Source organism: Corvus kubaryi, unplaced genomic scaffold (genome assembly GCF_017639235.1).
Source record: "Corvus kubaryi isolate FWS band 111438036 unplaced genomic scaffold, C.kubaryi_AGA036_p1.0 37347, whole genome shotgun sequence".
NCBI lineage: Eukaryota > Metazoa > Chordata > Aves > Passeriformes > Corvidae > Corvus > Corvus kubaryi.
In genome coordinates, this window is record NW_024581113.1 from 463404 (window position 1) to 476690 (window position 13287).

At 44.1% G+C, this 13287-nt stretch overlaps 1 protein-coding gene across 4 annotated transcripts in view; it reads right to left on the bottom strand.

Annotated features, from left to right (window-relative positions):
- The window catches only part of TTBK1 (tau tubulin kinase 1), a 109075-nt gene that overhangs the window by 29172 nt on the left and 66616 nt on the right, over positions 1-13287 (bottom strand). For all 4 annotated transcript variants that reach the window (XM_042031907.1, XM_042031908.1, XM_042031909.1 and 1 more), the window contains 3 exons: positions 12436-12655; positions 8832-9007; positions 7622-8180 (listed from right to left, as the gene is read on the bottom strand). In XM_042031907.1, the coding sequence (XP_041887841.1) occupies positions 7622-8180; positions 8832-9007; positions 12436-12655 (955 nt within the window). The remainder of the gene's footprint in view (positions 1-7621; positions 8181-8831; positions 9008-12435; positions 12656-13287) is intronic.

A 13287-nucleotide genomic window follows, 5' to 3' on the forward strand; every position in this document is an offset into this window, starting at 1 on the left:
TCTATTATTGCATTATGGAGGCTGCTGCTTCCCTGAACAGGCTATGTTTTGTGTGTGAAGCGGGCCCACACCTGCTGGAGCTGGGACCTGGAAATGCGGAGGACGGAAGGCATGAGTCTGTGGTTTCCTGCCGTGAGGGGCATGTGCCTGCGGTGGGGCATGCGCACGGGGCTGCTCTCCGCCGAACGGCTGCGCTGTATGAAAGTGCCACCAACGTGAGGGTAGTGTTCTGTCTCCAGGGTTGAGGAGGAGAAAACGGAGGACGCCAGTCTTCTCAGGGGGCTGTACCTCGGGAGGGAGTGCTGAGAAGGCCTGTCCTCCTCCAACTGAAAAAGACCAAGAAGAGTGGAGGAAAAGGTGTCAGGCAAAGACTTGACTCGCCCCTGGTTTGTGATGCGCATGCTGCGGACATCTTCGCTGGCGGATGAAAAATGCTTTTGCTCTACACAGGGCCTTACTTACTGCTCTATGGATATCAGTTCCCAGGGATGCTATGGGCACCATGGAATCCTGTCATTACAGGGGGCCTGCCATGCTCTCCCCAGCCAGAGTGACACCAGGCTCTGCTACTCTGTCCCCTCCTCTGGCTCTTCAGGCCACATGCCTCACCTCTCTGTTCCACTGGCAGTGCTCATCTTGGCATGTCACTAGGCTATTCATGTATCTTGCACATAGGTAACAGTCAAACTCTGAACACATTTGGAAACCACATGGATGATAAAAGGTGAAACACCTAGCCCTAAAATGATTATGTGTATTTAAATGTGAGGGGTTCTCAGGGGCTCTTTCAACAAGTCTTATTAAAACTCACTCCAGGGATTTGAAAAAGCAAGTTTGGGGGCTGTTAGTAGACTTTTCTCACACTTACACTGCTGGCCTCCTGATACATTTTGATTGAGTGCCTGTAGGGGGAGTATTAACGCTTGCAGTTTTGGTAAGCAGTGGACAGACAGCAGGTGGAAAGGCAGGCAGAGTATAATTCTCCTTTCAGCGAGAAATTCAAAACACAGGGCCAGGGGAGGACATAAGGAGAAGATGCACTCTTAGGTCCCTTTTCTGCTTCTGTAATCCTGGGATAGCCAGGAGAGGGAGGAAGTACACACACTGAGGACAGTTTGTGTCGGGATGAGATCACAGTCCCTACCTTCCCTTTATGCTCTGAATGGAAGAGAGAGGCATTACAGGAATGACTTCAGATCCTTCACCCTGAAAATGCTAAGCCCTTCCTTCCCTTTCTACTTCTTTTATGAAACTAGCACTTTCACAAGGGTCAGCAGTCTCAATCTCCAGAACCGAACCTTTTTCCTGGAATCACTTTTTTCCTTTCAAATGCATTCCTTTCCTTGTGCTGCATTTCTTTTCAGGAAGTCTCTGCAGGTGAAATGTGGTAAGGTGATATTGGGGTTTTTTTAAGCCAAAACGGCTCTCCTTACCTTACTGGAGATGTTGCCCTTGCACTAGAGAAAGAGCTGAATGTCATCCAGTGTCATCTCTTTCCTGTCACCTTCAATATCTTTGCAGTGCTTTGAGGCAGATATCTTATCTTCAGAAGCGCCTGAGAGCTACTCAGTTCGTGGTTGGCATTAAATGTGAAAAGCAATTATTCACGGTCCTAAATGTACTGCATGTCACTGCATAGATCAGAGTCTCAGATAATAATAATGTAATGCTGTCATACAGAGTACTTGAGAGAGACAAATAAAATCTAGACAGCAGCTCTAATTTCTCATAAAGACAACCATCTCTTCTTTGCATAGATAGTGTAGAAATTCAGCCTTGGGTGTGCTATTTCCAAGCTGCACGGCTAAGCATTACTGGAATCTTTATTCCTAATTTTTGCTCCATGTTTGGGTTCAGCATATTGTATGATTTCCAAGGTACAGATCATCCCAATATGGTAAAGACTTCTCAGATCTCAAAGGATCACTCCAGCTACCCAGAGAGACCTCCTCTACAGCACAGGACCAAGGACCTTGCCCAGGCCATGAAGAAGCCATTACAACACCCCATCAGTAAGTGCACTTTGGTATTGCTGCCTCCAGGATGACGCTGAGCTTACAGATGTGCCACCTTTTTTCACTGATGCTCTAATGCTTAAATTATTCTGTCAATGCTAAAGGTGCTGCCCCCCTTCATCCCTTTGCAGCAATCAGGCTGGACCACCTACCATCAGGCCTATTCTGCTCTGTTTGGACAGGATCAGTAGGACACCTCGTATGTGAAGTCCCAGGAGAATGTGATGTAGATAGAACTCAATGTATTTTACAGATCTAAAATGTAATTAGGAATGTCTACTGAACTTAAGGTTTTGACTGCCATTACCTGATATATATCTATCTATATATATATATAAAAATATACAAAGAGCATATGTGAACATTACTTCTACTATCACCCTTCTGTGGACCCTTTATTCCTAACACATAGATGGACAGGGACACTGAATCCAAAGAGTGTAAGAGGCCAACCCTACGTTCATCCTTCTCCATCAGCTGACAAGCTCCTCTTCTCATGTGGAGCGAAGACAGAGGAGCTGACAGTCAAAGATCACATCATCTACAACAGGCATCAAACGCAGCTCAATGGGAATTAAACTGAGTGAGGAGCAGTGAGTCTTCCCCTCCTCTGCCAATGCCCATTTCTCACCATGAGAAATGGTCCCTCAGGTCCCCTCAGAGCAGCCCACAGACAATGCTGTAGAAAGGAAAGGAAACCAAGACACAAAGCACCTTTTCCCCTGCTGCCCTCTCAGGCTCAAGACACGGACAATTTAAAGCAAGTCCACTCACGGCATTCTCCTGGCTGTCAGAGAAAAGAGGCTGGAGATAGCATTGAGCAAGATGATTTTGAAGAGTGATTCTAACTACACAGCTGAATTGGTGAGGAAAAATATACTAGTGCCTCTTCACATTGGGACCTTTTCTAGCAGATGAACTCTTGGCTCTGGGAGATAAGACTGTAAGAGACAGCCTAAGCAAAATGCTCTCTGAACCCTGCAGAATATATTCAAGGATAGGTAAAGCAGAGTTAATATCATCTCCCACTTTCATTCTTCACTTCTCTTGTGGTTTTTAGATGTGACATCATTTGGACAGGCATGTTTCAGGCAGGCAAATCCCCAAACATTTTGCACAATGCCAACTGCACTAGCAGCAGGGGAGATTGAGAGTCAAGAAATACCTATGAGCACAGACCTATAGTCAGAAATAATTTCTAAAACTCACACATGTATGAACACTTGTAATTCTTGTCAGTGCAGAAGGCAGCAGTAAGTTGCCATCTCTGCCAATTATCAGGGAATTTATTCAGCATTCTTAAGAACTTGACAGATTTTTAAATTATATTGCAAGGAATGGATTTAAATTATTTCCAGCAGTAACAGCAACCCTGTGTCAGGATTAATATGTAAACAGAAGTGCAGGTTCAATCTTTTATTCCAGTCATTCTTTATCTATTTCTATAGCTTTATCTGCACAGTAGTGCATAAAAAAAAGCTGAATCTTATTAGGACATCCCTGAAATGCATACATTAAAGTAAACCCTTAGAGCTCTGTTAAACAGATGTGCTGAGTGGTGCACATAGAGAATGGCTTGAACAGGACATAGTTTCTGTTCTCCCTTTATACCAGGTCTTCCCATGAGATCTATGCTCCACTGCAGCCATTTTCTTGTCATCTGAAACTGGGAGATACCTAATATGTGAGAATATTTGGGTCAGAAACTCCCCCAGGCTATTCAGAGCCTCCTCTGTACTTGACTTTCCTCACAGCAGCATCTGATCATTCTGTGCTCCCTCTTACACCCACAGAGTTTTAGTGAGGACAGCACCATCTCTCACATTTGAGCTACAATATTTGTCTTCTAAAAGACTGACATTTGAAGAAACATCTGAGTTCTAAATGAGGATAACTCAGGGAACAAAAGGCTGGTCAGCCTGGAAAGGACATGGAACAAATCCTCCTGGAAGAAGCCATTTCCAAACATGTGATGTATGAAGGGGAAATCATGTCTGATGAACCCAAGAGCTTCCTGTGCTGAGAGTCCTGGGTGGGAGGTTGTTGATCTTCACTTTACCAAGGTTTCTGACACTGTTTCCTGTAACATCTTTATAGACAAAACAATGAAATATGGGCTAGATAAGTAGATAGTGAATTGGACTGAAAACTGGGTGGGCTTCTGGTCATAAAGTATCATGTTTGGAGAAAAAAAGTCCAGTCATTAATGGTGTATCAAGGGGCTGATAATGCAGCCACTACTATTTAACAACTTAATCAGTGATCTGCATGATGGGACAGAATGTACCTTCAGCAGATTCACAGATGACACAATACTGGGAGGAGTGGCTGACACACCAGAGGGTTGTGCCAACATTCAGAGGTGCTTGGATAGGCTGGTGAAATGGGAAAAAAGGAATTTCACTAAGTTCAATAAGGGGAAGTGTAAAGTCCTGCACGTGGGGAGGAACAGAACACGCTGGGGACCACCTGTTTTGGTGGCAGTTTGACAGAGAAGTACCCGGAGGTCCTGGTGGACTCTAAGCTGAACGCAAGCCAGTAAGGTGCCTTTGTGGCAAAAAGGGCCAACAGCTCCTCAGGATGCATCAGGAGTGCAGCCAGCAGGCTGAGGGAGATGGTCCTTCCCGTCTGCTCAGCACTGGTGAGCCACACCTGGAGTGCTGTGCTCCAGTTGTGAGCTGCCCAGTGCAAGAGACACAGGGACACGCTGGAGATAGTCCAGCAAAGGGTCACAAAAATGATGAAGGGACTGGAAGACCTTCCATTTGAGGAAAGGCTGAGAGAGCTGGGACTGTTTAGTCTGGAGAAGGCTCAGGGGGATTCTTATCAACATTTATAAATACCTGATGGGAAGATGGATCCAGACTCTTCTTAGTGATGTCCAGTGAAAGTAAAAGAAGAAATGGACAGAAATTGAAATACAAGAAATTCCATTTAAACACAATAAGAAGTTTTTTACCATAACAGTGACTGAACACTGGAACAGGTTGCCCAGAGTGGTTGTGGAGTCTCCATCCTCAGAGATATTTTGATTGGACACTGTCCTGAGCAACCTGCTCTAGGTGATCCATCTTGGAGCAGAGGGTAGAACTAGATGATCTCTAGAGGTCCCTTCCAACCTCAGCCGTGCTGGGATTCTATGACAATCCAGAATTCACTGTCTTTCTGCCAGTTACAAGTGATGGCTCATAGACTGGAGCCAGAGATTGGAGAAACAGAAGGAAGCATTAGAGCAGGGATCCTCACTTGCTTTCAGTGAGTACTTTACTGACACCAAGGGATGATCACCAGTTTTTGGGACACCAGAATGAGGTCACAAATGGGTACAACAAAGCCTATGACTTCAGTCATGGTAGTTCAGCATTTAGTGAAATTTTTACCTATCTTATAGGCTCAGTTCATATTTAAAGATAAGGAAGATTTACTCACCTACACACACACACACACACATACATAACTTAATCACAGTTTTAATCAAACCCAGAGAAGCACAAGCATGAGCTACAGGAAACATCTGCCATTGCTAATGAGGCCTTCAGTATTTTCACTAGTTAAGTCCTTGGTCAACTTCTTATTAGTGTCCCAGCCATCTGTCCCTCCATATTTGCTGTACCTAAGGAAAACAGGTTTCTACTTTCCTTTAGGCACCAAGTCCCTTTGAGAGTTAATAGCTGGTTTTGTGACAGAAAATGGAAAAATTTGAGTATCACTGCGCAGCTGCAGTGGCAACTGAAGGATCCAGACATCAAAGAAAGAACAACTAAATCCCAGTCAGCCAAAGAAGTCCAGTGTTGCTCTGTACGTACAAAGGTAGGCCATGGAGTTAATAGAGGGCATTTTAGAACACAGGAACAAAAAAAATGCAGTTTGCTGGAGAACAAAGGCTGCCTAAAATATTAGTAATAATCACCCCCAATCCCATTCATTTATCTTTTTTGCCTGCTTTTTAAGTATCACCGTGCAGTGATAGCAAGTCTTTGTGCTATCCAACTCCCCCAGTCATTTCACTCAGCAGTGCATGTACTCTGGCCAAAAAGGCCTTTCCAGCCTTCTTTAGCCTCACTAAATATGTCAGTGAAGTGTCCCTGCTGTTGTTTACAGCTGGTTCTTATCAGCTGGCTCTTACCATGTTCATTGCATCTTGCAGATCTTGCACTGACCAACCCCAAAAGTGTACAGACACACAAAATTCAGACATAGACCCTTCCAACTCTGCCAATCTTGCCTTATGCAATTTCTAGGTATCTGGGGTGTTCAACAAATTGGCTTTATACAGCAAACACCTCCACCTCGGAACCTTGCAACTGGAATGCAGTCTCTAAGACAAGCATGTGCTGCCTCTGTTCCATGCTCAGCAGGACAGTCCCACTCGTGCCTGCTGTCAGCATTTCTATCCTTCCTGTAAATGCTGCAACCTCATACAACTTAGCAAGGAACACCTTGCCTGTTGATTTGCAAAGATTTGCTTTGATTCCTTTTACATAGATTCTTGTCTCATTCATGGTTTTCTTCTTGTACCTCTCTCAGGGATCCAGAGAAGAGAAGAATCTGGGCAAGACCTGAACAGAAGGATGTTCTTTTAATGTGCTCCAGTCCTGTGAACACTTCCTTGGAGAATAAGCTCAAGAGGGAAGCGGAAACAGAATTACCATCTTCCAGACAGGAACAAGCAGACTGCACAAATGTCTGTCATAGGAGGGTATCACTGTGTACACGACCCAAAACTTGCCTGCTCTTTGCTGTACTTATGGATCCCATGCGCATGAGAGATCTTCATCAACATATAAATACAAAAAACTCTTAGGGGAACAATTTGATTGTCTCTTGCACTGAATACTCTGGGACAGGCTTCTTCTGAGAAATGAAGATTAGATATGACAGGAACTCTGAGCCTGGTGTATCATATTTTGCCAGGCTAATAAATCTAATAAATCACCTCCCAGTAAGAACTGAACTGCTTTGTAGCATCAGAGGACGACAGGAAAAAAGCAAAACTGAAAGGAAAAAAGCCTTCTACAACTATATGGAAAAAACATGATAGGTAAAGAACATTTCTGTGAGTAAATACATGGTAACAGCAATGCCTCTCATTGAAGTAAGGTTGATGAGATGTATGTGCTGGCTACTCTGAGCTTTTTATTAGGTATTTAGAAGAAAGATTAATTTCAGGGAGTTATTTTATGATTTGCATTGCTGTGGGCCTGTGCACTGCTGATGTGTGATAAGATGGCATTCTCTTGCCATACACTGCTGTTGCTGCTGAGAAGCTATGTGGAGAAGATTTGCTAACAACACCTCCATACAACTAAGCAGTTATTAACAAAATTCTGTGGGAGAGCATAAGAGGAGTGACTAGAGATACCCAGAATCACAGCTGTGCTCTCCTCTTGTCCCTGTACCAAAATGGCTGAAAGCTCTTCGTAACAGTGTGTCCTTAGAAGGACGCCACTGGCTATTGGGAACACTTCTAAAGTGTTCACAATACTTGCCAGCACTGTCAGAAGAGTTTTACAAGAGCATCCATGCTTGGAATCAAAGACTTCTCCAGCACAGCTGAGGTTTCCTAAGATGATGCTATGCTAGGCAACAAGGTACAGGGATCTTACCTGTCTCTGAGGACCAGTAGGTTCAGATTCTCGTCTCCTTTGTCGGAGAGCTGGTGCTGAATGTAAGGGGGAATGGGCTGGACTTCCTGTCTGCTGTTCATGTCTACTGTCAGACACTGTTTGAGAAGGTCCTTCATGTCTATGGGAACTGTCCTCCTCAGTCACAGGCAGCATACCCCGACTTCGCCCATCATGAGTCTTCGGCCTGACTGCAGCATCTGCTCCCAGGCGCCTTCTCTCTTCCCCATCTTCAATAGGCCTTAGTTCCTCAGGCTCCTCATCCGTGGTTCCAGAGGTGCTTGGCTCAGCACCGGGGTGGAAGTCCTTCAGCTCTGTCTCCTTATCAATGATAACCCACTCCTTGCTGTCAAAGTCTTCCTCCTCTGCGAGCGGCACCGAGCGGAAAGCGTTGCTGAGGGCTTCGTGTTCCACAGACGCGGACACGTCCATCCTGCCGCTCGCCTGCCGGTCAGCCTGGCCAGTGTCGATGGACAGCATCTGGGCTGGCTGCGAGGAGCACACGAGCCGTGATGGAGAGCCAGGGATATCCATTCGAGACCTAGAGACACAACAAGAAGCCATTAGAAACACATCAGGTTTGTGGTTAAAGACAGGGATCATAAGAGAAAGCCTGTATAGTCCTTCTCACTCATTTCTTGGTACACTTCAGAAAGACAGGCTTAAACAAAAATATTTCTTTAGAACCTACAATGGCATGAAGAAGTGCTTCATGACAGCCAATTCAGCATCTCTTTCCTTTGTAGACAGGATGATAGCCATTTTCCCCCAGCAACACCTTTCCCCTTTGTTAGGCTCTACTGGGTTGTGAAAAAAAACCCCAAACCATGTTCTGATCAGCGTTTCTCATTTAGCCTGCATCTGCTGCTTGCTTTGCTTCTCTGCCTATCTCAGAGGCCAGCAGCTTGCTGCAAAAGCCAGAGCGTCTGCTGCCCAGATTTTAGGACAACTGCAATGTGTTTTCAACAAGGATCATCCAAAAGCCTTGCAGACTCTTCTGGGGAAAGACCTCCATGTGTGAGACATCAAAATTTTTGACGATGAAAAGGGGAAGTAGAGGAGGAGGTGAACCAAAGGTCAATGTAGATAAAGTTGTGAGCATTGGCTCCTCATCTACTGATTAGGTTGGTCTCAACTGTCAATCCTCATGACTCTGCTAAAAGCAGCAGGAGGCTACAGAGGGTGAACAAACCTTCTTTCATGTGGATCTGCTTTTCCATCAGCTGTGGAAAGCCGTTCTGACTCGGGGCTGTTGACGCGGTGGTAGCGGAGGGAGCGCACTTGTGCGGTCGGGGACTCCGGAGGCACTCGGACAGGGGAACTGGGACACACCCCGTTTCTCTGCTCCTCTTCCACCATGCACTGAGTCTGGAGGGGGTAAACACAAAGAACTTCAAAGTTTGGCCAAAGACATTGATTTCCATCCTTCACTGTTGCCCTGGACTTTCTCCTAGGATACACTTTCAGCTGCATTTTCACAATCTACACAAGCAATGTCTGAAGGGACGCAGGGTCCCTCTGCCCTGGAAATCAGCTGGTATTAAAATAAGGTATGGATTTAAAATCAATTCAAATAGTTAAACATCTTTACGAGGTGGCCTATGCATTTCAATTACCCTGAGCATTGATCCAAAGGAGTTCTCACTGGTTAACCTAGTGCGTACACAAACCCTTACTGCCTATCCAAGATGTCTAAGAGCCTTGTTTGCCAACATTCATTTAGCAGAGTCCATGCATTACATTGCAACGTACAAACTTCTGCATCTGATACGACTAAGGCATCTCCTAATAACCAGAGTGGTTTGGTTTGTTTGTGTTTTTGTTTGTTTGTTTAAGCCTTGGTCCTTTAAACAAAGTCTTCCACGACATCCAGTCAACCACAACATCTGTAAGAACTTTCCACAGACATGCAGGGAGCTGAACATGCTCATGGACACTCTTATCTGTACATATTTCCTCTTTACATGGCCTTATTAAATTTGATTTTTTTAAATTTAGCAGCAGACAAAGGAGCAAAAGTAGGTGACCAACACAGCTGTCCTCTGCCTTCCACAGTGCTGATTCTCCTTGGAAGAGAGGGGCAAATGCACAGAAGTAGAATGGTCCAAGGGCTACAGCAGCAGCACAAGATTTGCATTCAACACTGCGGTGTTGCCAGCCATGCAGCATCAGCTGCAACACACTGCCTCTATGTGGGGATGTGTATGGAGAGTGCTCACCCTTCCCTGCTGCATGCCCCACATTCCCTTGTCCTCTATTAATGACAGACGGTCAGAACACAAGCAGCATCTCAGTAAAATGCTGCTGATGCAGACAGTTGCCTTTGTGCATGCAATGTAGACATGGCAAGTCAGTCAGTGCCCATAAATTAGCAGACCTAAACCACCCAAGCCGGAGTTGGAATGCATAACTAAAGAGCTTTGCAGCTAGGGAGAGTGGAGGAGAACTTTCAAGCATTAGAGGAAAAGCAGAACAGATGATAATGATTTAATCTGTAATCCAGTCATGGCCAGGAGAAGGTCAGTGATACGGGAAGGTCAAAAGTGTTTGTGAATGGAGCAAAGTGCTGATGTAACTGTTGGGTAGCATCAACTTGGTAAGATTCAAGAGCAGAGAACTGGGGGATGGTGAGGGAGAACAGTGACAGCAAGCCCTGTCCTTAACAGAGAAATGGGAGAAGTGGGACAGAAGGAGGTCTGAATTGTGTACATAGATCATCTTAGATCTTAGATCCTTGTGTACAAGGATCATCTTAGAGAGTTATTAGAGAGAAAGAACATGACAAGATCCACTCATCCCCTAAATACAAAGAAAAAGACAGGGAGAGCCAGTTAATTCTAGCGCTACGAGACCAGAAGATGAAAGATGTGATGCTGTGGATAGCAGAAGGGTGTTTAAACACACCAGTGCCCTTGTGGTTCTGAAAGACACAACAGATGCCTCAGATTACAAGCAGAGGTAAAGATGTGCCCTCAGGTATCAAATCTGAAGCATCCTTTTTTCCTCCACGTGGTGACTGTTACTTAAATAAAAACCGATCCTCTCTCAGAGAACAGTCAGACTAAAGATAATAAGTCTAGCAAAGCAAAAGGACAGGCAAGAGACAAACTAAAGATAACAAGCCTCAGGGAGAGAAAGGACTTCAGCTTTGGAGAGCTTGCTGCCCTGGGCTTTGCTGCACAGCCTGCTGTGTAGCTACAGAACCTGTCAGAGCTGAAGTGCTGCCATGCTGAATAACTGCCTAAGCTCCTTTGGCAGCAACCTGACAACAAATAGCACAGTGCCTGGCAGGAGAGTCACCTGGCTGTCCTGTGGAGCTTCTAGAAACCTCTCCTGCCTTTAGCTGCTGTTATGACAGGACTTGTGAATGAGTTACCTAAGACATGACACACAACTAGCACGCACAAAGGACTTTCCTGTGCAAAGTCTGACTGAAGAGCATCAAGGCACCTGGTGGTAGAAATACAAAGAACGACACACTGAAGTTACTAGGATTTTTCTGTAATACTCTTTTTTTTAATGTATGCTGTGTGAACAGAACTGTCCTTCTCTATAAGGCTTTTCTTATTTCATATACCTTCAAATGAAAACTTCTGGGAATGCAGAGTTACCAGTGAGAGATGAAGAAGTAATTTGAACTTGGTTCATAATTTCTCAGCGTTGGGTAATGTCCCTACTGATGCTCCATAGCGATAACACATTGATCTGAATTATTTGCATTGGAGAATTTTAAGTAAATTAGATTAGATTATTTCTTGTCCATGCATAATGTTTTCTAATAAGACTAATGAGACTAATAAGGCTAGTGAAGATACCTCTATTGCTGAAATAAGGACTAACTTTGTACCAGTAGAGACTGAAGAGGATTCTGCCCCAGAAGACTGACAGATTTAACATGCCAATCTACAAATGACCATTAAAGACAGGTTTGTGACATCAATCTGATATGCCCTGACAACATTTTAAGTCTGACAAATGTTTCTCTGCTAACAGATTCTGTATGTATCTGATGACCTACCACTAATTTACTTGCAAAATGTAAATTAACCTGATTAATAAACTAACTGACAGATTCTTATACTTGACATTTATTATGGAATTAACCTTCACTGGGGACGCCTCCAAGAAATGAGGTAACATTTACAAGAAAGGACTGAGAAACACCTCAGAGATTATGAGGAAAATCAACTGAAGTATACATTTTATGTAAGCTAAAAAAGTTTAATATGATCTTGGAATGCAGAAATACAATATTAAGTAATGGTTTCTCTCACTCTTCACAGGGGTGAAACCATTGTTAGATGCTTATCATAGATTGTCCTATCCTTAGAAAGGAAAGTCAAAAAAAAGGAAGAAAAAAATGAGTGATGATTCAAGGTACAGAAATATATGTCTTATAAAGACATCTCTGATTACACTTATTTACCCTAGAAGCTGGAATACAAGAAAATTTTGGTTTATTAATTTCCAAGCCTGGGACATTTCTGATACTGTATCAGCTATGCAAGGACTAGAATTTCCTTGTTTGAAGTATCAAAATCCTAGATTGTAAAAAAGATTCACTTTAGCATTACTGGCCCCCAAAACGTCACTTGCATAAAGATCTAAATTAATCCCAATGGCCTTTACTCTGTGAAAAAATTGTTTGTAATTTCCCCTTTCCACAGGAAAATTCTTCAATGTTTTTTCGGCTACTACATAGGATGGTACATCAGTGGATCTGAGTGCCTTCTAGCAGCCTATGAAACCATTGCCCTACATCCAACAGTCACAGGAGACAAGGAAATGTTGTTTACTTTGCTGATGCTGATCCTGAGTTTGTTGCGATTCACATCTGTCTCTTCCCAAACTTCACCCTCATTGAAAGCCGTGTTTGGAGCCTGACCAAGACCTTCCACTGGCCGACCTGATAGGATGGGAGGAGCATTCTCTTGATCACTCAAATGTTCACCCTGTAGGACATCCTCAGTGTTCTCACGGAGCAGGTCCCCAGGTACTGGAGTGACATTAACCACCCTGTGGAAGAGACAAGAAGAAAGGTAAAATTATCAGTATATAAAGAAGGAAGCCTATCACACTGCCCCACAGGAATTCCTTAGCAGCTTTTGGGGTATTAGCAAGTTGAAAAACAGGCATTCCAGCTTTATCCCAGATACGACATCCTGAATCAGAACAGGAGGATTCCATGTAACAAAAGTTACAAAGACAGTGGGATGGATCAGTGAAAGCATCTTGGGACCCTTGATACACAGGTTGCAAGCTTCTTCTCAAGTGCCCCTCATACAATATTGAGCTCTGAAGAAACCTCCCCTTTTGCATGAGCAAATGAGGCTTACCAGGCCTTACAGCTTTTATCTTCTGTAACATTACTGGAGATTATTGGAAACCCCTAACATCAGGCCCCCAAAAGCACCAAGACAGACCAGACAGACCAGTCGATCAGGCCTTATCAAGCCTTTTTTATCTGGACTCATCTCCACCTCTGAGCATCAATCAATGTACCTTTGCAGCAGCACATGAAACACACTGTAAACAGGTTGAGGAGCTGTGCTGGAGGTGTGAGCAGTGCATGCACTCAGCTGTACTCAGCTCACTATCCACCACCAAAGACATACACTAACATATAAAAAGTCAGATGAACTGGTGGC